Source organism: Passer domesticus, chromosome 30 (assembly GCF_036417665.1).
Source record: "Passer domesticus isolate bPasDom1 chromosome 30, bPasDom1.hap1, whole genome shotgun sequence".
NCBI classification, from domain to species: Eukaryota; Metazoa; Chordata; class Aves; order Passeriformes; family Passeridae; genus Passer; species Passer domesticus.
Genome location: NC_087503.1, coordinates 3481802 through 3506114, shown reverse-complemented (window position 1 = coordinate 3506114; position 24313 = coordinate 3481802). Strand labels below are relative to the sequence as shown.

The 24313-nt window shown below is 50.0% G+C and overlaps 2 protein-coding genes across 2 annotated transcripts in view; both read right to left on the bottom strand.

The window, feature by feature from the left end:
• Positions 1 to 161: 161 nt before the first annotated feature.
• On the bottom strand, positions 162 to 749 carry LOC135287574 (olfactory receptor 14J1-like). The gene has a single exon (XM_064400863.1). It carries the CDS (start codon positions 747 to 749, stop codon positions 162 to 164), a length of 588 nt encoding a protein of 195 aa, XP_064256933.1.
• A 9420-nt stretch (positions 750 to 10169) lies between these two features.
• LOC135287573 (zinc finger and SCAN domain-containing protein 2-like) overlaps positions 10170 to 24313 on the bottom strand; it is a gene marked incomplete at its 5' end in the record, with an annotated part of 231189 nt that continues 217045 nt past the window's right edge. Inside the window, one exon of the mRNA XM_064400862.1 lies at positions 10170 to 10816. Within this exon, the coding sequence (XP_064256932.1) occupies positions 10170 to 10816 (647 nt within the window). The remainder of the gene's footprint in view (positions 10817 to 24313) is intronic.

Genomic DNA, 24313 nt, shown 5'->3' with positions numbered 1-24313 from the left:
GTTCATGTAGAAATGCTCAGAGTAGTACTAGAGTATGTTATAAAAAACATTTTAACACCGGGAAAATAATAAGAAAAGGTCCCAGTGACAAAATGGACAAATAGGAAAAAAAGGCCAAGATTGTAAAGAGTTACATTCACAAGGTTCTGGAGCAGAAAAGTTTAACATTTCTGAAAAGATACAGTCATCATTTTCCTCAGGGTACCCTTGAGCTCCTGGTTACTCAGGCTGTAGATGAGGGGGTTCAGGGCTGGAGGCACCGTCGAGTACAGAACTGACAGGGCCAGATCCAGGGATGGGGAGGAGATGGAGGGGGGCTTCAGGTAGGTGAATGAGGCAGTGCTGATAAACAGAGAGACCACAGCCAGGTGAGGGAGGCAGGTGGAAAAGGCTTTGTGCTGTCCCTGCTCAGAGGGGATCCTCAGCACGGCCCTGAAGATCTGCACATAGGAGAAAACAATGAACACAAAACAACCAAATACCAAACAGAGGGAGAACACAAGAAGCCCAAGTTCCCTGAGGTAGGATTTGGAGCAGGAGAGCTTGAGGATGTGTGGGATTTCACAGAAGAACTGGCCCAGGGCATTGCCATGGCACAGGGGCAGGGAAAATGTATTGGCCGTGTGCAGCAGTGAATAGAGAAAGCCACTGGCCCAGGCAGCTGCTGCCATGTGGGCACAAGCTCTGCTGCCCAGGAGGGTCCCGTAGTGCAGGGGTTTGCAGATGGACACGTAGCGGTCGTAGCACATGATGGTCAGGAGGAAATACTCTGCTGAGAAGAAGAACATAAAGAAAAAGAGCTGTGCAGCACATCCTGTGTAGGAGATGGTGGTGGTGTTCCAGAGGGAATTGTGCATGGCTTTGGGGACAGTGGTGCAGATGGAGCCCAGGTCGCTGAGGGCCAGGTTGAGCAGGAAGAAGAACATGGGCGTGTGCAGGTGGTGGCCGCAGGCTACGGCGCTGATGATGAGGCCGTTGCCCAGGAGGGCAGCCAGGGAGATGCCCAGCAAGAGGCAGAAGTGCAGGAGCTGCAGCTGCCGCGTGTCTGCCAATGCCAGCAGGAGGAAGTGGCTGATGGAGCTGCTGTTGGACATTTGCTGGGGCTGCACATGGGGACCTGTTCATGGAGAAAGGACAGTGAAGAGTTAGAGGGGATACCTGTAACCAAAATCAATGCTATTTCCCATACACCCTTCCCTGTAACACACACAGACACCCTTTTTTGTTCATGAGTCCTGGAGTTTTCTCTTTAAGCTCTCCCATATCTGTCCTGGTATTCCTGGATATCAAAAACCCTCAGCATTTCTACAGCCTTCTGGGAGGACAGAGAAAGTTTTGTGATGCAAAGTTATGAGTAGAGAGTGAGGGGAGATGGTCTGGCACTTCATTCTCTTTGGAGTTTCTCTGGGCTTTAAAACTTTCTCAGGTGGAAGATGTTCACACTCCCAAGTTTTCCCTAAACATCACCAGGTACTGCTGAGAGCAGATGGATCCACCACAGCCCAGCTCCACATTTGTAGCCAAGGTCTCACTTTACTCATTTCACCAACCCGAGAGCATTTTCAGTGCCAGAACACCTCTGCCTTTCCCCATCAATCTTATAACTCACAGAGGCTTGGCTGGGGGACAGGAGGGAGGGGGCTTGTTCAGAGGGAGGGGCTGCACTGGAGGGGATCCTGTGGACATCTCTAAACTCTCCCTGCCACAGCATTGCTGGGTTTTGTTTCCTCTCTATGCCTGATCTTCTCTCTGCTTCCTGGAGATTTTCCTCCTGCAGGAGTTTCCCTGTGCCTGATCTCTCCCTGCCAGCACTCACAGACCCCAAATCTCTGTGCCCTCTCCTTGGCCTGACAGAACTCTGCCTGTTTGGAGAGCACTGGCTGGGGGCAGGTTCTGTTTGCAGCTTGGAGAAAGGACAGCTCAGACTGAGCCTGACGGGTCCAGCAAAGGTGATGCTGCTGCTATCCATGGGCAGAGTGTCTTAAAGCAAATTAGGGATCTACTATGAACTTATTGATCACTAAAAGTAACAGTTCAGATGTCTCAGGCACTTGTCAAAATTCATAATTAATAATTCATGATCATCCTTTATTGTTCATTCTCCCTCTATGCCATTCTCCAGTAGTAGCAAACTGAATACAAAGTCTTAGGAAATTTCTGCTTTTTTATCAAAATCCTTGACTTGAAAATATTTTATGACTGATCAGAACCCCTCAGCATGTCAGAGCTTCATGAGCATTTCACCTCCCCTGCAGCAGAAATACTCAGAGTTGTACTCACAGAGTCTGCAGACATTGGGATGTTCCAGCTTTAGGAGATGGCTCCAGGAGCTGCAGCTGCATTGTCCTGCAGCCAGAGGTTCCTGTGCCAAGGGCTGGCAGTGCTTCTGCCCCAGGCACTTCTCAGCACCTTCCCAGCCCTGACTGATTGAAGCTCTCTGTGCCTCTGGGCTGTGCCTGGGTGGCTGCAGGCAGTGCCCCAGCCCTGCTGGGCTGCCACAAGAGCTGCTCATCAAGAGAAATGTGCTTTTGAAGCTCTTCTTGCTTACCAGGAGCTGCCTCAGTGCCAGGAGCCCAGCCCAGCTCAGCAGCACAGACACAACACCAGGACTTTAATGACCCTCTGGGGTTTTGTGCTCAGGCCCTGAACATCGGTCCCTGAGAGGCAGCTGAAGAAACCTCTCCAGAACTCCAAGGCAGAATCCAACTCCAACGTTTCTTGGACTTTTAATGGGTCCCACTGAGGGACACCACTGAGAAAGTGTCCCCAGGCCCCAGGCAGAGCAGAGAACTGGAGGCACTGATGCCAGGTGGGGACAAAGAGAAGCCAAGTCTTGGTGGCCTGGGGCACAGCAGCAGGGTCTGTGCCAGCAAGGGCTGGGAGGAGACACCTTGTCCTGAGGCCCTGCGGCCTCCTGGCACAGCCCCAGCCAGGCTGGGCACTGTCAGCCCCTTGTCCTGCCCTCAGCATCCCCCCCTAGCCCACATCCCAGTGGCCTCAAGGATCTGCTGGAAGGAGTCCCTGGGGAGCCTTGCTCAGCAATGGCCCTGGGGGCTCCTGAATGCTCCCAGGGACTGCAGGTTTTTCCAAGGACTTTGGGTTTGGCTTTTGCCTTGGACTCTCTGAGAGGTTTGTGCAATCATGGCCTCCAATTATCTGCTGTAATTAGTCCCTGGAGAGGCTTTGTCAGTAACAACACTCAGTGGGGGTCATTAATACTTCAAGGTACTTCAGTTATTTTAAGGTACTCGGTGTTTCCCTTTTGATACAGACTCTGGGAGAGGTTTATGCAATCATGGCCCCAGTTATCTGCTTTAACGAGTCCCTTGAGAGCCTTGTACTGACACTCAGTGGGGCTCATTAATACTATGAGGTACTCAAGGTTTTTAAAGTACTTTGGATTTTCCTTTTCACACTGAGTCTTTGAGAAGTTTTTGTGCCATCCTGGCTCCCAGTTCTCTCCTCCAAGGAGTCCATGAGGCGCCTGTGCTGGGATGGACCTCAGTGGGACCCATTCATGCCTTGACACACTTCGGGGTTTTCTTCTGACTTGGACTCCTGGACAGGTTTGTACAATCTCCTCTCAGGTCCTGAGGTTCCAGGGCTCAGCTCTAAATGCACCCGGGGGCTTATTAGCATCAAGCAAGTCCTGACAAACCATGGCTCTGCCTTGATTTACCTCCACTCTACTGCAGTTCATTAGGAGGGTTTCCTTTTTCAGTTATGGAGAAATATTTCAAAGAGCTTCTAGGAAGTATGTATTCCTATTTTAAAAGGTGTCTTTTATTGCTGTTCTTATTACACAAGAGGTGATTGCAGCATTCCGTGACTGATATTGATCCAGCAGGGACTCTCCTAAGGAGCTCTGGCCTGCTCAGAGAAGCTGTGCCTTGAGGTCTGACGCAGCGTGGACAACCTTGCTCCACATTCCCCATGCCCATTTTGTCTCTCCTCACTCACCTGGGACCTGCTTTGCTCAGAGAACTGGCTGTACACAGCCAAAGAGGGGTCATCTTCTTTTGTATTTTGAACCAATCTAAAACTCCTGAGTTTCCCCATTGAAAACAGACATCCTCCTCAAGTGTGCGCCAAGCCCAAGCTGCCACCAAGGAGGTTCCCTTTCCCCAAGGCAGAACCCTGCAAGGAATATTTTAGACACACAGGAAGTTCTGCAATAAACACAAATCCAGAGTTTGCTCAGGGCAGAATTAGACCAACTCCTGATGGACAGACCAGCTTTGAACTCCTTGCAGCTGAAAGCTCTGAGCTGGGAGGTGTGGGAGAGACCCAAGAGTGAGGGAAGGGAAATGCAGAGCACCCAGCAAGTGCTTCTGTGCAGACAGGCTGTGGGGAAGGGCACTGCAGAGCTGCCCTGGGCCAGCTGGGAGGGTGGATCATCATCCCAGTCTGCACTGGGCCATTACAAGACACTGTTGGATGGACACTGCACCGACCCCAGCGCGCCAGCCCATTGCTCAGGGCTGCTGTCACTGCCCAGAGCCAGAGGGGATCCCTTGCTGGGGGCTTGTGCCATGGCCACCTGCCCTGTGCCGCGCTGGCCGCTCAGGCACCAGGAACCAGCAGCAAAGGGCACTGCCAGGGCCAAAGGCCAGCTCAGCCAGACAGAAAGGGGCAGTGCTGGCACTGTTTCCATGGCAGCCCTCACTGGGGGTGACACCTGGGTCACCTGTCCGGGCAGCTGCCATGGAAAGCCCTGGCAGGGACTGAGGGCACAGACACTGGCACTGAGACACTGCTGGGCCGGGTGCTGAGCACAGGGCTGAGCACGCAGAGATGGTTTTGTTCTTGCTGAGCTGCAACAGAGCCAAGGCCTGTCCTGCCCCTCCTCCAGCCACGCTGGGCAGGGGCTGGGGCTGTGGGGGAGCTTGGCAGGGGACACAGCCAGGACAGGTGGCCCCAACTGACCCCAGGGATACCCCAGACCACAGGACATCATTCTCAGTGTATGAAGTGGGGGAACAAGGAGGAAGGGGGGAATGTTGGAGTGAGGGTTTTTGCCTTGCCAGGTAATTCTTAGGCAAGAGGGGGCTCTGTTTCACCAATGGGCAGGGTCAGTACCAAAGACACAGACACCAACTTAAGGAATCCTGTAATTTATATAATGCACAGCTGCAAAGAATTACAAAAGGATAAGCTCAGCAAAGCACATAATCGTTAGCAAAGAATTACAAAAGAAGCTCAGCAATCCATCCAGTCATTACTACCAAAGATTGCCTGCAGTGATTAAAGATCCATCACCAGTTACCCTCAGACTTTACCATCACCCAGATCCACACATCAGCTGGGGCAGACAAGGACTGCAGAGCCACTCCCAGACACTGGGAATTCCTGCAGGTGCCTCCACCTTTGCAGGCAACCGGGCTCCAAGCCTGCTGTGAAAGGACACAGCTTTTACACTGTCAAACAAACAAGCTGACATCACTGCTAGTGTGAGAACATCTGGTTTCATTCTCCTGTTTGGTTTCTCCCAAAGCCTGGCCAGGACTCTTGTTTATACTGAAACCCCTTGTGTGAGGACATGAGGCTTGACTCCATTTTCATCAGAAGGCTGATTTATTATGTTATATATTATATTAAAATACCACATTACAACTATACTAAAAGAACAGAGAGAAGAAGATCAGAAGGCTACCAAGACAAGAATAGAACAGGAATCAATAACAAAATCCTGTGACTGCTCACAGCCTTGGCACAGGTGGCTGTGATTGGTCACTAATTGAAAACAATCCACATGGACCAATGAAAGACGCATCTGTGGCATTCCACAGCAGCAGATAGTTATTGTTTACATTTCTTTCCTGAGGTTCTCAGCTCCTCAGGACAGGAAAAATCCTAGCAAAGGATTTTTCACTAAAATATCATGGCTACACCCTGGGCCTCGGCCTTGGCCAACAGCCCCTGGGCTCAGCTCCTCTGCAGCTCAGCACAAACACTGTCTGCTCCAGGCTCTGCTGCTGCCCAACCAGCTCCTGGTTGCTGTAGGAGCAGCCCTGGGAATGGTTTTGTTCCCTCAGTGGTACAACATCCCTGTTCTCACAGTGCCAAAGAAAGCTGTTGATGCCAAGTGCAGCCAGGATGAACCATTGCTGTGACTGCAGCCCCTCTCTTGGGGCCCTACAAACAGCGCTGCAAAAGGAGCCCCTTGGAGCTCTCCTGGGCCAGCGACTCCCTCTGAGTGGGGCCTCTCCCAGCCGGGAACTCTCCCGTTTGCTGCACTCGGGGATCCTGAACAACGAGGGAGCCTGGGCTGATCCCCCCACTCCTCCAGGCTCAACCCTTCACCCACTGGGGAGATGCCAAAGCATCCACAGGGAGCATTTCCTGCCCTCGGGGGAATTTCTCACAGGTGCCTTGCACTGACTCTTTGTGTCTGTGTGCACACAGGAGTGCCTGTGCTGGGGAAATGTGGCAGAAATGCTGCTCTCGGAGGGGTTGGAGTGCCTTGGATAGCTGAGTCAGTCAGGCCTGTAAGTGAGGTTAAATCATGAGGTCTAAGTGAAGTTAAATGCTACTAAGGGTGGTTCTTTTGCTAAGTTGTTATGTTTAATATAAGTTATAACCTAAGTTGAATATTGTTAAGTGTTATTCCTCTTTTAAATTGATAAGTCATAGGTTAAATACTCTTAAGTGCTGTACTTTTGCTAAATTGTGAAGTTTAAGGTATCACTTAACGTTAAGGTATAAGTTAAGTCCTGTTAAGCTTGAGCTATGTTTAGTCCTGTTCACCTTTTAGGCCGTATTCCTTTTATCCTTGCCCTCACTGTCCTGTTCACACACACACACACACACACACACACACACACACACACACACACACACACACACACACACAGGGTCAGTTCTTGGTTTATTTCTGGTTTGATTGTCTGGATTTGATTTGATTTTGTTGTTGCTTTATTTCCCTGGTGTGCCTGAAGTGTCCAGTCAGGAGTGACTCTTGCCAAGGAACTTTGTGGTGCTGTCACTTAATATTAAATCTGGCTTTTGCTGATCCCTTGCTGGGGATTTTTTCAGTGCTCTCAAGCCCTCATTTATAACAGGGTGAAGGAGCCCTGGCCCAGGCTCTGGCCCTGGGGGACACGGGGACACTGCCGGGGGGTCCCTGTCCCCCTGTCCCACCCCCAGGGTCCCGGCCCCCCGTCCCCGTGTCAGGCTCTGGGGTCGATCTCGTGGAACATCCTCTGGGGGAGGCTGTGGCGCTGGGGGTGGGGGGACCTGGGGGGACAGGGGACCCCGCTGTGCACGAGCAGTGTTGGACTGCTCTGGGGGAACTGTGAGGGGGGCTGGGGCAGAGTGACCTCCCCAGCGATCTCACACAGCCCCTGTGATGTCACCCAGCCCCTGTGATGACACACAGCCCCTTTGTGATGACACAGCCCTCATTATGATGTCACAGTTAATCTTGTGATATTACACATCCTCCCCTGGGATGTCACACAGCCATTCTGTGATGTCACAACCCCTGTGTGATGTCACACAGGTGCCCTGTGATGGCAGAATCCATTCTATGATGTCACAAAGCCTACTCTATGTTGTCACAGGCAACTCTGTGATGACACACTACTGCTCTGTGATGTCACAGGCTGCTCTGTGATGTCACAAAGCCCCTTCCTGATATCACAAGGGCCAGTGCTAGAATATCACTCTGTGATACCATAAAGCTGCTCTGTGATGTCACAGAAAATTTGGTGATGTCACAAAGTCACCATGTGATGTCACAGTCTGTTCTGTAATGTCACATCTGGCTCTATGATGTTACTTAGTCACCTAGTGATGTCACAACCCACTCTCTGATGTCACAGAGCCGCCTTCCATGATGACAGAGTGTGCTCCATGGCCTCACACCCTACTCTATGACATTACAGAGACTTCTGTGATGTCACAACCCCCCTCAGTGATGTCACAAAACCCTCTCTGTGATACCATATTGCCACTCTCTAGTATCACAGCACACACTGTGACCTTACAGCCTGCTCTATGATGTCATACAGCCATGCCATGATGTCACAGCCTGCTCTGTGATGTCACAGAATCCCCTCTATGATGCTCTAGCTGCTCAATGACCTCACACAACAAACTCTGATGCCATAGCCCAACCTGTGACCTCACACAGCCCACTCTGTGCTGTCACACAGCCCCTTGCTGACATCACAGCTGCTCTGTGCCTCTAGGACACAGCCACAGAGGTGCCGCTGTCACACAGCCCCCTCTGGGACATCCCCCAGCCCCTGCCAGTGCTGAGCCCCTGTCAGCTCTGGCTGTGCCCTGCTGGTGTCCCTGAGCTGCCCTGGCAGTGCCCCAGCGCTGCTGGGCTGTGCACAGGAGCTGCTCCTGGCCAGAGCTGTCTCTCTGCAGCGCTGCCCTTGCCAGGAGCTGCCTCTGGGCCAGGAGCCCGGCCCAGCTCAGCAGCACAGACACAGCAGCAGGACTTGAATGACCCTCTGGGGCTTTGGTGCTCTTTGTGTCTGCCATGGCCAAAATGCTGCCCAAGTTGGCTCTGTCAGGGCCTTGCAGCTGCTGCCCATCCCTGTGCCCTGTGCAGCCCAGACTGTCCTACGGTGTCCCTGCCCTGCGCCTCTGTCCCTGCAGGCTGTCGTCATCCCCCGGCTGCCCCACCTGGCTGGCCCCTTCCTTTGCTGACAGCTCTGCCTCCTGCCTGCCTCTGCCTGCCCACACAAAGCCTTGGGCTGCTCCAGGCTCTGATTGGGGGATATCTTGCACCACAGCCTTGCCCTGGGAAGGAAATTCCTTTCTCCTGCTGTCCAGTCTGGGCCTCCCCAGCTGCCCTTGGTGCCATTATCTCTTTCTCTGGCTGTTTTACACAATAAAGAAAAACTCCAGGATGTGTGAAACCACCCTTCAATCCCTCCTGGCTGCTCTTATTCTGTCCTCAGTCTCCACACCACTGAGCCCAGAGTCTGCCGCCTCTCCATGCTGGTTATGGGATGGGGCCTCCAAAACATATCCTGAGAGGTTTTTGGGTCCTCTCCAAGGTCTGTGAAAATGAAAAAAGTAGTCAAAGTTATTTTCTCCCAAATCTTGCAGTGACAGAACAAGGCTCAGTATCTTTGAGCTGAATGAGGGCAGATTTACAATTGTTTAAAGGAGAAAATATTTTACATTTATGAGAATGGCACAAAACTGCAACTGTTTTTCCAGAGAAGTGGATTCCCCATCTCAGGAATTATGCAGAGCAAGAGCTTTGTATAACCTGACCCAGTGAAACACACTCATCCCCAAGCACAGAATTCCTCTGCCTGCTACGGGCTCCAACAACTACAGCAAGGCCCTGTTCACTTCAAAATTGCTTCCTAGAGCAGAATAATCTAATAATTGTTTTAGCTCCGATACAGTGGAGTAAATAACTCATTTTATAAAATTTAGTCTGTGGTGTAAACAAACTATACTGTCTAGCCATGATCAGAATCAATCAGAGCTGTATTTACATAAATTTATCTAGTATTCCATTGTTAATTCTGTGGGACAAATTGCATTAAGGTTCAATTCCACCTGTCCAATCTTTTATACCTTTGGCAAAGGACCCGCTCCCAAGGCTGTTGCCATGGCCAGCAGGGCTGGGCCCAGCTGGGATGCTCGCTTTCCACGGGCCAGGGTTTAGGAATGGGATGCCCCAATTTTCTGCTCCTGCTAAAACCACGCTGCTGCTCGCTGCCCTCCCGCCTTCCATGGAAAGCACAAAAAGGAATGATCCCGGGCTGGGATAAGAAAAATTTATTGGGAACAGCAACGAGATAAAAAACAAAAAGTAACAAAAATAATATTGACAACAGAAGGGATATGAAAAAGGGAAAACTGCAACACAAGGACTGTCTCTTCCCGGCCACAATTTCCTCCTCCCTGCAAAGGACAATCTTCTCCTCAGGGAGAGAGAGAGACACTTTCCTGCCCCTGGCAATGACTTGAGGTGAGAGTGAATGTAATGACACGGCCCTGGCCAGACCCTCATGTTCTTTGATCCCACATCATGTCATTGGCAGGGGCAGGAAAAGAGACAGGTGTCTTCCCAGCATGGATCACAGGGAACATGGATCACCATGGCTCTTCCCAACATGGGTCCTCCAATGAGGGATGAAGCTGGAGCAGGGCACAAAGCTCTCCCTGAAGTTGGGGCATTTGCAGGGCTTGCCTTACTGGTGCTTCCGTTGGTGTCTGGTCAAGTCAGAGCTCTGGGTGAATCCCTTCCCACACGTGGGGCACTCATATGGCCTCTCCCCAGTGTGGATGCGTTGGTGCCTGACGAGGGTGAAGTTGTGCTTGAAGCCCTTCCCACAGTCGGGGCAGCGGAAGGACCTCTCCTCATTGTGAATCCGCTCATGCAGGTGGAGATTTGAGCTGGTCTGAAACCTCTTCTGACACATGCAGCACTCGTAGGGCCTCTCCCCAGTGTGGATGCGCTGGTGGGTGATGAGGTGGGAATTGCGCTTGAAGCCCTTCCCACAATCTGGGCAGCAGAAGGGCCTCTCATCGGTGTGAATCCGCTGGTGTCTGAGGAAATCTGAGCTGATCCGAAACCTCTTCTGGCACTCAGGACACGCATAGGGCCTCTCCCCGGTGTGGATGCGTTGGTGGGTCACAAGGGTGGATCTGTAGCTGAAGCCCTTCCCACATTCCCCACACTCATAGGCCCATTCCCCAGTGTGGATCATCTGGTGGTGGATCAGGCTGCTGCTCTGCCTGAAGCTCTTCCCACACTCCAAGCACTTGTAGGGCTGCTCCCCATCATGAAGCTTCTCACAGACCACCAGCTCTGAGCTCTGGCTGAAGCTCTGTCCACCTTCCTGGCCCAGGGTATGTCTTTCCTTTTCAGAGTACCCTGGGCTGGGTTTGGAGCCCCTCATCCTATGGGATCTCTGTGTCTTTTCTTCCCCATTGGATTCCTGTGCCATGGAGCCACTCAAAATGGCCTCTTCCATGAGGTTCTGCCGTGGGGATTTGTCCTCCCTGGTCTCCATCCTCATCTCCTTGCCTGGGGGAGGAAGAACAAGGAGAGGATGGGATTTGCCTCTGTGCCACAGGGAAAGGGAAGGAGATCCTTCCAGGGCTTCCCCAGCAGGATGGTGTTGGCTGCAGGTTTGTCCTGCAGCCGGGGGCCATGCTGGGCTGGGAGATGGAGCAGGAGAGAGGGGGAAAGGGGCACTGACTACCTCCTCACCTGCCTGCGTGTCCCGGGGAATCTTTCCCTTAAGCTCAGCCTTCTCCTCCATCTGGCAGTGGTTTTGAGATGGGAAATTCTGTTTTGGGAGGAAAACAAGAGATGAGTGCATTGAGTTTTGCACTGGTTTGCGGGCAAACCAGGTGGAGAATCTAAGCCAGAATTACAATTTAATAAGAAAATTAAGATCAAGGCAATGATACAGAAACACGGCCTTAAACTGACACAGTCAGGATATAACCTGACACCCTGTTGCTCAGGGTGGTAGCAGCAGTCCCAATAAATGGTGGCTGCTGTTCTGTTGCAGTGATGAAGTGATTCTGTCAAAGCAGTGATCCTGTAGTAGGGTCTGGTCTTCCTCTGAAGGTCCAGTGGTGCTTATGGAGCTCTTGTCCTCTGGGAACCCAGTACGCAAGGTGCTACCGGTGTTGCAAGGCTCAGCTTATATCCAGGTAGGAATTATTGGCTCATCCCCCTGGGCGGAGCATCCCACAATGGGATGATGTCATTTTATCAGCCCTGCAGGGACACTCAATGGCCCATTCACTGAAGATAGCCCCTGGAGGTTGTTATCATGGCTCATACATGGAAGAGATAAAGAACACTGCCCTGTCACACTTGCCCCACCCCAGGGGAGGTCTCTGTCCCTGTCATTCCCTTGTTGTCCCCCCTTTTCTCTTCTCTTTCCATGTCTCTCTCTACCTCACATTTACTGTTCAATACAATCCACTTTGGATTTGGTCTTGGTAGCACCTTAATTGGGGCAGAGGCATTTCTCTAACAATTTTCTTAACCAGATTGCAACATTATTTTGGCACAGCGAGTTTAGGCACTGTTCTCTGACTCCAAGTGCCTTGGATAACAGCATGGTTCCCTCCTCTGAAGAGGTTGTGGTCCTCTCTGGAGGAATTCTTAGAAATTTGGATGCAGCTACATCTGAGCAACTTAGGGAAGAATTGATGAGGAAAATGGCTGTTGTGGGTGGCCAGTGTAAAGAAAATGTTTTGTTCTCCTTCCTTAAAAAGTTTGTTAAAAACACTGGAGGAAAGGGAGCAAATGATACCGGTGAGACTGACAAGGTTCACTCACCCCATGGTGAGGAACACAAGGCTGCTAAAAGTCGCACAAGAAGTCCAGCTCAAGTAGCTAAATTTCTGCATAAGTGCCAAATTCACAGGCTTAGGGGCTTTGCCACATATGAGAATCATTATTCTCTTCAACCCTGTCACCCTTGTGACAGCCCCACAGTGCTTTCTCTTCCTTTTAATCTGTGTTGGGCCGAATTTCCACTTTTCTTTTATGGGAACCTGCCAGCAGCTGAGCTGGAGCTGTGCAGGAACCAATGAAACTTGGAATTGCCACAGAATTGCTTCTATTATCGGTTTCTTCATGTTTGGGATTTATTTGCATTTTCATCATATGTGACTTTCTGGAAAATCAAATATTCATCAAAATGATTAATGCAGAGTTAAATTTAATTTCTGCCAATTTTATTTTGTCCAGTGCCCAGGGGATGCTCAAGGGGTCTCTGCCTCACCCTGGAGGATGCTTGGGAGGGGCTTGTGTGGGCTGTCCCTGTCCCTGTCCCTGTCACCCCAGGCCATTCCCCAGGGCGTCTTCATCATTCTCACCCCAGGGAATGCCTGGGGGCTCTCCCTCCCTCTCATCCCTGTACCAGGGGGTGCTCGGCCCAGTCTCTGTCCCGCGCAGCCCAGGGGATGCTCGGGGGTCTCTGTCCCCTTGCCTTGGGGGATGCTCAGGGGGTCTCCATCCCTCTGGCCTCAGGGAATGCCTGTGCAGGGCTGGGGACCAGGGGCTCTGTGTCCCTCTCACCGCTGAGGGTGCTCAGGGCTGGGGGGGCTCTCCAACCTTCTCATCCATGGGGAGGCCGGGGGGGTCTCTGTCCCTCTGCCCTGCTGTGACCCCACCCAAACATCATCGGGCTCAGAGGGACAGAGACACCCCCAAACCCCCAGAAGAGCTGAACCTGGGATTTGGTTTGGGGCTGAGGATTTAGGATAGGGCTGGATTTGGGGGTGTGTAGCAGGCACAAGGCCTGCAAGGCCTTGGAGAACAGAAGCCTGAGCTAGGAAATACCAAAGTCAGCATGACTAAGGATTTTAGAAGCCCCTCTCTTCCGCCTTCGGACCCTGTTATCTCTCTGTAGATCCATAGGCCACTTTTTCCCCTGACCCTTACTATTGGACAGTTTTCAATCCCCCTATAAGGTATAAAAACCCCTAACTCTGCCCGGTTCGGCAGAGGAGAGCTGTCCCTGGAACCTTCGCGGGGACCCCAATAAAGAACCCTGCGGAACCCATACAGCGCTGCTCCTCTCTCTCTGCGTCTGCTGCGGCGATACCCAGGGTGACGGCCCCAGGCGAGCTAAAAGAGCTGAAATCACTAAAGAGCTGAGCTGCAAATCACTATAGCTGCCTGGGCTGCCTGAACCCCCGCTGGGCGATCCTGGACCCTCGTTGAGCTATCCTGGACAACCGGCCACCCTGCTGGGCTTCTGCCCCTGGGGGCCAGAGCTGGCGCTCCGAACAGCGACGCCCGAACAGCGAGGGGCCCCTGGGCCAACATCTGAACCGCCGTGATAGCCTGGCCGCGGAACTGAATGCCGGACCTGGCATTTCAGAGGAGCAGCATTTCTTCGTGAAATCGTCACTGCCTCCGCTCGCCAGAGATCCTGGAAGGAGAAGCTCTCCGTTTTAGAAGGACTCTTCTGGACAGGACGTCAGCCGACCCGCAACAACGACACCTGGGCACGCGAGTGTCCGCGGAGGCTGATGAGCAGACGACCCCCAGCAGAACTTTGACCCACAACAGGCTGAAAAGTGTAAGTTTAACACAGCCTCTCTTGCGCGCAAAAATATTTTTCCTTGGGTCCTTTTTTTTTGGGTTTTTCTTTTTTTTCTCTTTTTTCTGCTGGCGGGAACTGAAAAATGGGATCAAAGCTTAGTAAACGATCCCAGAACGAGAGAGATTTATATTCCCTAATCCTAGAAATCCTATCTTCTAACAACTTTTCTTTTTCTAAAGGTAACCTTTCAAAAACTAACCTGAAACGTTTTATAAAATGGATTCTCTGCCACTTCCCAGATACTAATACACAGACTATTACCTTAGACTCCTTTTGGGATACAATTGGGACCACGATATATAAGTTTCAAACTAACCAAGACTTTTCGGTAACTCAGTTTTTACCTATGTTTCACGCTATAACTAAAGCCGTAGAAAAAACTAACAAAAAGATTTTAATCTCAGGGCTAACTTCTGTCGAACGAAACGAAAAGTTCTTATCTCACTTAACAGAAGCGCCTATTTCAAATGCTAATGGAGGAGATAACAGCCCCTCCACCCTGGAATCCAGCACTCCGCTGGGTCCTAGGGTCCCGCCATCTGCGCCGCAACCACCCGACCCCAGGGCGCCCACGGCCCCTGCCCACCCCCTCTTCCCCCCCGCCTTCCCCTCGGGAGCCACACCCTGCGCGCCTCCCTGCTCTGCGTTATCTCCGAGAGCATCTGCGCCAGTTCCCGCCGGGACTGACCCAAACCCCACCCCTCCCCCTGCTCCCCCCGACCCTACTGGGGCCACCCCCACCCCCCTTGCCGTCCCTCCTGTCCCTGCCGCGTCCGCCCCCACTCCCTCCCCCGCCCTCGCCCCCCCCGCTACCATCGCGTCTTTCCCTGCCCCCGGCATCATCCCTGCTGCGGCAGGGGATCAGCCCGCCTGCGCACCCGTGCCCCCCCCCACCACCGCGCTTTTGCCTGCCGCCGGAATCGTGCCCGCCGCACCCTCCCTCAGTCCCGCCGCCTCCTACATCCCGCATACCCCCTGCCCCCATACCCTCGCTGCGCAACCCCATACCCACGCTCCGCAGCCCCCGGTCGGGACCCCCCAGACTTCCCTCAGTTCTGCCCCCCCTCCCCACGCCCCCCAGTCCTGTGCATGCTGTATCACGCATTGCACGGCCACCCCGCCATGTGCCACGTGTAGCCACGTCCTGCCATGTGCTGCCTTATACCCTGCCCAGCCACAGGCACCTCTGCCAAATGCAGCTCCAGCCAGCCATAAGAAACATAAGGCAAGGCCTGATAGCTCTCACTTCTCGTCATCTGATGACAGCAGTGACAGCGATTCTGATTTGGAAATAGAATATGTAGATCCTTGGGCAAAAATAAAAATGGAAGCCACACAGGCAGGGGACTGGCAATTAGCTCAGAGAATTACTGCCTTTCCAGTAGAATATAAGAAGGGGAAAAAAGGAGGTGCCACTAATAGAAAGACATGGGAACCTATTACAAATAAAGAACTTGTGCAATTAAGAAATACAGCCACAGAACATGGTAGAAGTTCACATATTTTTAGAAATTTCCTAGAAGCTACGTTCTCAGCACATGTTCTGGTACCCCACGATATTAAAAATATTGCCCAGTGCCTCCTTTCTCCCGCCGAGTACATGCTTTGGGAAAGGCATTGGAAAAAGCAATTAAAAACATTATCAGATAACTATGCTGCAGATGCTGATAAGCCAAATTTTACACTCGAACAGCTGGCTGGTGAAGGGGATTTGCAGAAACCCTCTGACCAAGCTGATACTTTACCTAAGGCAACATTACAAGACGTGGCTATAGCAGCAAAAACCTCTTTATTTCTCACCCCAGATGATTCTACCCCTACCCACCATTTTTCTACTATCAAACAAGGAATAGATGAAAGCTTTATCAAATTTGTGGATAGAATTAAGGATGCTCTGGAAAAACAAATAGAGAGCACAGAGGCAAGAAAAGAACTGTTGTGTAAACTTGCCATGAGTAATGCGAATGAAAAATGTAAAACAATTCTGAGAGCCTTACCCATGGACATAGAACCTACCATAGAGCAAATGCTGGAAAGCTGCACACGCCACCTGTCCACTGAAGACACAGTGGCCCAAGCAGTTACTAAGGGTGTTGCAGAAGGAGTTTCTAGTGCATATGCAGTAATAGCTTCTAAAGATCAGGTCCGCTGCTACCACTGCGGAGATTTTGGACATTTTATAAAGGACTGTCCAGAGAGGTCACCTCCCAGGCACCCTCGCAATTTCTACCAAAGGTCCCAGAATCAGCAGTACTATCAGCCACGTCCGGGAAACTTCCATCGGAGCGTGGTGGGGCCCCACGCAAGGACATCAAATCAAAGGCCATCCAGACCCAGTCACGCACCATCCCAGGAGATTCCAGACCACATGAGGAGAATCCAACACACGGAGCAATACCAAAGGGAACGCGCCGTCAGCTGGTAACTGCACTGTCCATTGACTTTAAAAATAACAATGTTTATCGTGTTCCCACAGGCAAACGTGGGCCAAAAGGAGGTCCTTCTAACATCCTAATTCTAGGTGATTCTCTCCATACCCCAAAGGAAATATTTGTTGTTCCAGAAGTACAAACAGTGCACCCGGGACAAGAAATCTTTGTCCAGGTGTACTGCACAGACTTACCATATTTTCTTCCAAAGGGTACCTCATTTGCACAGGCCTTTCTACTCCCTAAGAATCACAGGGAACAGCTTCCTCTCAACCCCACAGCAATGTGGATACAAGTTGTGGGACCGAGTAAGCCTGTCATCGAGTGCGGTCTTACCTGCAGAGGAGAGAAGTTCCACCTACCAGGGATGCTGGATACCGGTGCAGACGTGACCATCATCGCCCGCTCAGAATGGCCAGCACACTGGGAGCTACAACCTGTGGCAGGCATGATCACAGGGATCGGTGGAGCTACAGTTTCCATGCGGAGCAAGAACAACATCCTCGTCGAAGGGCCTGAAGGCAAGTTGGCAACCATCCGCCCATTTGTGGTAAGGGCCCCCATCACCTTGTATGGACGGGACATTTTATGTCAGTGGGGAGCCTCCCTACGTATTCCCAGTCCGGATTTCTAATTGGGGCCACTGAGGAGCGCGCACTGCCAGACACTCCTCGTCTCACCTGGAAATGCCATGACCCGATCTGGATCGAGCAGTGGCCCCTCTCTAAAGTCAAACTGCGCGCACTACACGCCCTTGTGGATGAACAGCTCGCCAAAGGCCACATCGTAGAGACCACCAGCCCTTGGAATTCTCCAGTCTTCGTACTACAAAAGCCTGGAACGGACAGGTGGAGGCTCCTCCACGATCTTCGAAAAATCAACGAGGTCATCGAGGACATGGGTCCCCTTCAGCCTGGCCTGCCCTCACCATCGATGCTGCCTAGAGACTGGACACTTGCTATCATTGATATTAAAGACTGTTTCTTCAGCATCCCGCTGCATCCCCAGGACGCTCCACGGTTTGCCTTCTCCGTCCCCTCTCTTAACAGAGAGGCTCCACTCAAGAGATATCATTGGCGTTTTCTTCCTCAAGGACTTAGATGCAATCCCAGTCTATGCCAGTGGTATGTTGCTCACATCCTGTCTCCTGTTCGGGACCTATTCCCAGGTGCGATCATCCATCACTATATGGACGATATCCTGGTCTGTGCACCAGAAAAAACGTACTTGGACAAAGCGGTTAAAAGGACTATTGAAACCATAGAAAAGGCAGGATTTGAGATCCGTGAGGACAAAATACAGTACACCAATCCATGGACTTACCTTGGACTCCAGATCCGGGAACGGACCATCGTACCCCAGCAGCTCACCATCCGAGACGACCCAAAAACCCTGAGAGACTTACACAGTCTGTGCGGATCCATCAACTGGGTACGTCCACTGCTAGGAATTACAACAGAGGACCTCGCTCCGCTGTTCAGCCTTCTTCGGGGCAAGGAGAATCTGGACTCTCCATGCACTCTAACACCAGAGGCCCGAGATGCCATCACCAAGGTCCAGGAAGCCCTGTCTTCACGCAAAGCCCATCGTTTCGAGCCCAGCCTGCCTTTCCAGTTCGTCATTCTGGGAAAAGCACCTAGGTTCTATGGACTGATTTTCCAATGGGACACTCAACTTCGAGACCCTCTACTAATCCTGGAGTGGATCTTTACAAATAACCAACCCACAAAAACCATTACCACCTTCCAAGAAATTATGGCACATTTAATAAAAAAGGCTAGAACTCGCCTCCGTTCCCTTGCAGGGTGTGAGTTCACATGCATATATTTGCCAATGACCACTGGGGACCTGGAGCATTTGCTCCAGACCAATGAGAGTCTCCAGTATGCCTTAGATAGCTATACAGGCCAAATTTCAGTGCATATCCCAAAACATAAGCTTTTTAATCGTGATGTGACATTTCATCTGACTCCAAAATTAGTCCAAAGCAGGACACCTCTCAAAGCTCTAACCGTCTTTACAGATGGCTCAGGGTCATCCCACAAGTCGGTAATGACATGGAGGGACCCTAAAACCCAAAATTGGGAATCTGACATAAAAATAGTGGAGGGATCTCCACAGATTGCGGAGTTAGCAGCTGTTGTCAGAGCCTTTGAGAAATTCAAAGACGAACCTTTTAATCTGGTCACAGATTCAGCTTATGTTGCTGGCATAGCTATGAGAGCAGAACATGCTCTTCTCAAAGAGGTTTCCAATCCAAAGTTATACCAATTGATTTCCACATTAACACGCTTAATTTCCCACAGAAAACAACCTTACTATATAATGCATGTGAGGTCACACACTGACCTCCCAGGTTTCATTGCAGAAGGGAACAGGAAAGCAGACACCTTAGCCATGGCAATAGAGACTGCTAATGTCCCTAACATCTTTGCCCAGGCAAAGTTGTCACATTCATTTTTTCATCAAAATGTGCCTGCCCTTATCAGAATGTTCAAGCTTTCAAAAGATCAGGCAAAAGCTATTGTTGCCACATGCCCAAACTGTCAAAACTACCAGATACCATCTGTGGGGACGGGAGTCAATCCCCGAGGTTTAAACAGCTGCCAGCTGTGGCAGACAGATGTAACCCACTTTGCACCTTTTGGAAGGTCAAAGTATGTGCATGTATCGGTTGATACATTCTCAGGAGCAGTATTTGCATCAACACATACAGGAGAAACTGCGCAGCACACCATAAAACATTTTCTCCTCGCATTTGCAACCCTGGGAGTACCAAAGGAGATCAAAACAGACAATGGACCTGCCTATACCTCTCGTAAGTTAAAAGAGTTCTTCAGTGAGTGGGGAATACAACACAAGACAGGTATACCTGCAAACCCCACAGGACAATCCATCGTGGAAAGGACACACCAGACTCTCAAAAGAGTCCTCAATCAGCAACAGAGAGGAACAAAAATCACTTCTCCAGTTGAAAGACTTTGCAAGGCTCTCTATGTCATCAACTTCCTGAACTGTACAACCTCAGAGCCTGATCCACCAATACTTCGCCACTTTGCAAATACCACCCAAGCAAAGCTCACAGAGAAACCACCTGTGCTGGTGAAGGACCCAGAAACACATAAAGTCTCTGGACCTTTCGAACTCATCACGTGGGGAAGAGGATACGCGTGTGTTCTGCTACCATCTGGTCCAAGATGGTACCCAGGGAAAAACATAAAACCATACCTAGGCACTGCAAATACCACTTCCACAAGCAGTGACAAGAATCCTCCTGAGTCAAACACGAGACCTCCTCAAAACCAGACCAGCTCGGCCTGGAGACGAAGACGTCGCCAAACATCCACAAGTGGAGGAGACAACTGTCCCATCACACAGCAGCAGACAAACCAGAAAGCTGAACAACATTCTGAGGCATCAAGCCCTAGGCCAGGCACAGCCTGAAAAAAAAAACTGTTCTCTGAATTAGATGTTATTACCCTTTTTACCCTAAAAAACCCTATTGTCCCTTTTATCAACCCTTACCAAAAGCCTCTAACTTTTACCCACTCCCCCACCCTTAGCACCATAGAAAAAAACAAAAACAAAAAACAGTAAAAAACCTAAAAATAAAAGGGGGGAGGTGGAAGGAACAGAGGAAAGGAACAAGAAAGGAACCCTAACCCTCCCCTCCTACCATAAAAATAACAAGTTTTGCTTATATTCCCTATCAGAAGCCCCATTCCTGCCAAAAGATGAAAAATATCTCCGTTGGCGCTGTCCTCACTGCTGCCTGGATGTTCCTCACCGTGCCGTGTGCCGACGGTTGGATCGGCCCACAGCCGAGCCATAATGTCTGGGTAACCTTAGCAAGAACATTAAAACAGGATAACATGTGCTTATCCATGGGGAGCGTTGATAACCCACTTTCCACATGTCTAGTAGGAATTCCTTTCGTAGCCGATGACTGGCCCGCCTATAATTCAGAGCTTCTCCGCACCACAGGTAAGAGACCCCACCAGGTAGAAACTTGGGACCAGTGGACAAAAATACTGCCCAATGCTCTTGAGGAACCTCAAGAATTGGATCTATTAGGGTCCTCTAAGGCCACCTTCTGTGTCAAATTTTACTTTAGACGTCCAAAGAATAATTTGCCTGAAATTGATCTGAACAAAAACACATACCGAAAAGACATATCACCAATTAACAAAGCCTACAACCCTCACGATTGGTGTAATTACACTGCTCGTGTGATCTCTGTGTCCTCTCTCCATCCCAAAATTCTACCCAAGGGAACGTTTCTCATCTGTGGTGACAGAGTATGGGCTGGGATCCCCTCCCGACTCCAGGGAGGTCCCTGTACCCTAGGAAAACTTTCCACCCTTACTCCAAATATCACCTTGTTGCACAATTGGAAAAAAGAGAGCGAGTTAAAACGCCACAAAAGGTCCTACACAGCATTTGATGAAAATTGCGATCCCAAATTATACGATTGGAACAAACCTAAAAAGATAGCAGTCTCTATATTCCTACCATGGGTAGCTGCAGCTAAGGCCCTGGGTGACATAAATCACCTTGGGTGCTGGCTCAGTAAGCAGGCTAACGCTACTTCTGCTGCCCTGAGCGATCTCTTAAAGGAAGAAGAAACCACAAGACATGCCTCACTCCAAAATCGAGCAGCGATTGACTTCCTGCTGCTTGCCCACGGACATGGCTGCGAGGACTTCGAAGGGATGTGCTGCTTCAATCTCTCTTCACGCTCGGAATCCATCCACGCCAACATCCAGAAACTGAAGGGACTTGTGAAGGACTTAAAAGTAGAACAGACCCCAGACTGGGTCAATGACCTCTTCGGTCAATGGGGATTAACGGGATGGGTTGCATCTTTGGTTAAGGGAATGTTGTGGATTTTTCTTGTAATTGTCATCGTGTTACTTATGTTCTCATGCCTTGTCCATTGTTTTAAAAGAACCATAGGGAACGCCTTTTTTCTAAATACAGAAAGTGGAGTTGTAGCAGGCACAAGGCCTGCAAGGCCTTGGAGAACAGAAGCCTGAGCTAGGAAATACCAAAGTCAGCATGACTAAGGATTTTAGAAGCCCCTCTCTTCCGCCTTCGGACCCTGTTATCTCTCTGTAGATCCATAGGCCACTTTTTCCCCTGACCCTTACTATTGGACAGTTTTCAATCCCCCTATAAGGTATAAAAACCCCTAACTCTGCCCGGTTCGGCAGAGGAGAGCTGTCCCTGGAACCTTCGCGGGGACCCCAATAAAGAACCCTGCGGAACCCATACAGCGCTGCTCCTCTCTCTCTGCGTCTGCTGCGGCGATACCCAGGGTGACGGCCCCAGGCGAGCTAAAAGAGCTGAAATCACTAAAGAGCTGAGCTGCAAATCACTATAGCTGCCTGGGCTGCCTGAACCCCCGCTGGGCGATCCTGGACCCTCGTTGAGCTATCCTGGACAACCGGCCACCCTGCTGGGCTTCTGCCCCTGGGGGCCATAGGGGTGGAGTTGGAGTTAGGGCTGAGATTTGGATTAGAACTGGGATTGGGGTTAAGGCTAGACATGGGATTGGCTTTAGGGCTGGGATTGGGAATGGGTCTGAGGCTAGACGAGTCTGGCACTGGGATGAGATTAAATACAGAACTGTGAGTGTGTCTAAACATGGAGTGAGATTGAGACTAGGATCAGGGCCAGGTTTGGGACTGAGCTCACCCCGAGCGGGACAGGGGGGATGTCACTGCAGGATGTCCCTGGCATTGTCCCAGCCCTCCTCAGGCACCTCCAAACCTGGAGGGCAGCTGGGTGCTCCAAGATCCAGGTGCTCCCACCCTGCCCTTCAATACCAGGCGAGCATTCCCTGAGGGTAGTCCACTAACCCACTCTCCTGGATTGCCAAACAGATTGTATTCTCTTTGCCATCTGTATGGCAGTTGTCTTCTATTAACTGGGCAGTTTTCCTTATCTCTTCAACACCCAATCCTCCCTCTGGGCAGACATCTGCTGATAAAGGCTATTGAATGGCACTGCATGACTGATAAGAACTACAGCATCCTATTGTGAGATGCTCTGCCCAGAGGGGAGAGCCAAGCATTCCTACCCAGATATAATCTTGAAATTCTGGAACACCAGCATGGCTTTCTCCACTGGATTTCCCAGAGGAACAGCAGCTGCCTCTTCCACTGGATCTTCAGAGGAAGACTGCACCTTTCTACAGGATCCCTGCTCCAGCAGAACCACTCCTGGCACTCCAGGAGGACTGCAGCCACCATTCCAATTGGACTGCTACCAACACCCTGACCAACAGGGTGTCAGGTTGTGTTCTGACTCTGTCAGTGTTGTCTTGCTTTACTGCATTGTTTATTTTATATTTTTATTGTTTCCCTAATAAAGAACTGTTATTCCTGCTCCCATATTTTTTCCTGAGAGCCCCTTAATTTAAAATTTATAACAATTCAGGGGGAGGGGGTTCACATTTTGCTTTTAGGAGAGGCTTCTGCCTTCCTCAGCAGACACCTGTCTTTCCAAACCAAGATGGAGTGACATCAATCTCTGCTTAATAACTGGTTTTGCTTTAATGCAGTTACGTTGAAATCACTTCCTAGTATATGATATAATATGATATGATATGATATATTATATATGATATATAATATGTTGCAGCTGTTATACCTCGGAGTAAATTTTTCTGATTAAGACAATATTGTCTAATCATTACCATAATAGATAATATATATCTACAGAAATCTATATGTTTGCCATCCTTAATCCTATATATTGGTTATAATATATATATAATATATGTATAATATATAAAAATATATAAAAATAAATAAATATAGATAGGTAGATGATAGATAGATAGATAGATAGATAGATAGATAATATAGATAATATATAGGTTATATATCTCTGGTTTGCCATTCTTAATCCCGTGGGACAAATTCTATAAAGGATTCATTCCACCTTTATAATTCTTTACATGCAAAATCTTGAAAGTCTGGGACTGGGATTGGAAACAGCTGCTCTAAGGCTCCTCTCACAAAAAGAAGTTTAGAAAGCTTGGAGGTCCTTGCAGGTGTTTGGAGATCTGTGGGAACCATTGGGGGTCCAATTTACAGCTCAATTAACAGACAATAACCGCCCTACCTGTGACAAATGGCAAATAGAATACACACATTATCTTTCAAACCAGAACAACAGGAATTCAAATTAATAGAATGTAACATAACATTGCTCAAATCTAACAATAATGAAGCTTAACTTTTCTTAATCTTACCAACCCTGAATTTGCATTAAATTAAACATCACGGAATCAAAAATTAATATCCTTAAAAGTTATACGTACAACAAAATTTAACTTATTCTGATGCCATTAATGGAAATAAGGCACTGAAAAGTTGAACAATCTGCGATTGAAATAACAGCATGAAGGATTTACTGGAGGGATTAAAAGCATGTAATAAGTGTGTAATATTTTTATGTAATTTAGTTTTGAGAGAAGCCCATGGTAGCCACAAATTTTATGCAAGCATAAATTTACAAAGACCTATTAAAGTGCAGTTTTATTGAAAGAAACAACAATGTGGAATTCGGCAAACTGCCCAGCAAACCAGCAGCTTTTTGAAATTGTATTTAGTGTAATTCCAGAGGGTCAATTTACCAGCATTTCTGTTAAAGAACCTCCGACAAGTGCCGTGGTGTGGGGGCCTGGCGGAGCCGCGCCGGGGGCTCGGGGGAACCGCGCCGGGAGCAGCCGAGCCACGCACCCCAAACCGCCCGCGGTTCCCCCTCCTGCCCCAGAGCCTGTGAATGTGCCTCCGTGCCACAGGGAAGGGGCAG

Excerpts from the sequence above, each read along its gene's own strand:
- LOC135287574 (XM_064400863.1), bottom strand. The coding sequence starts at position 749 with ATGTGCTACGACCGCTACGTGTCCATCTGCAAACCCCTGCACTACGGG.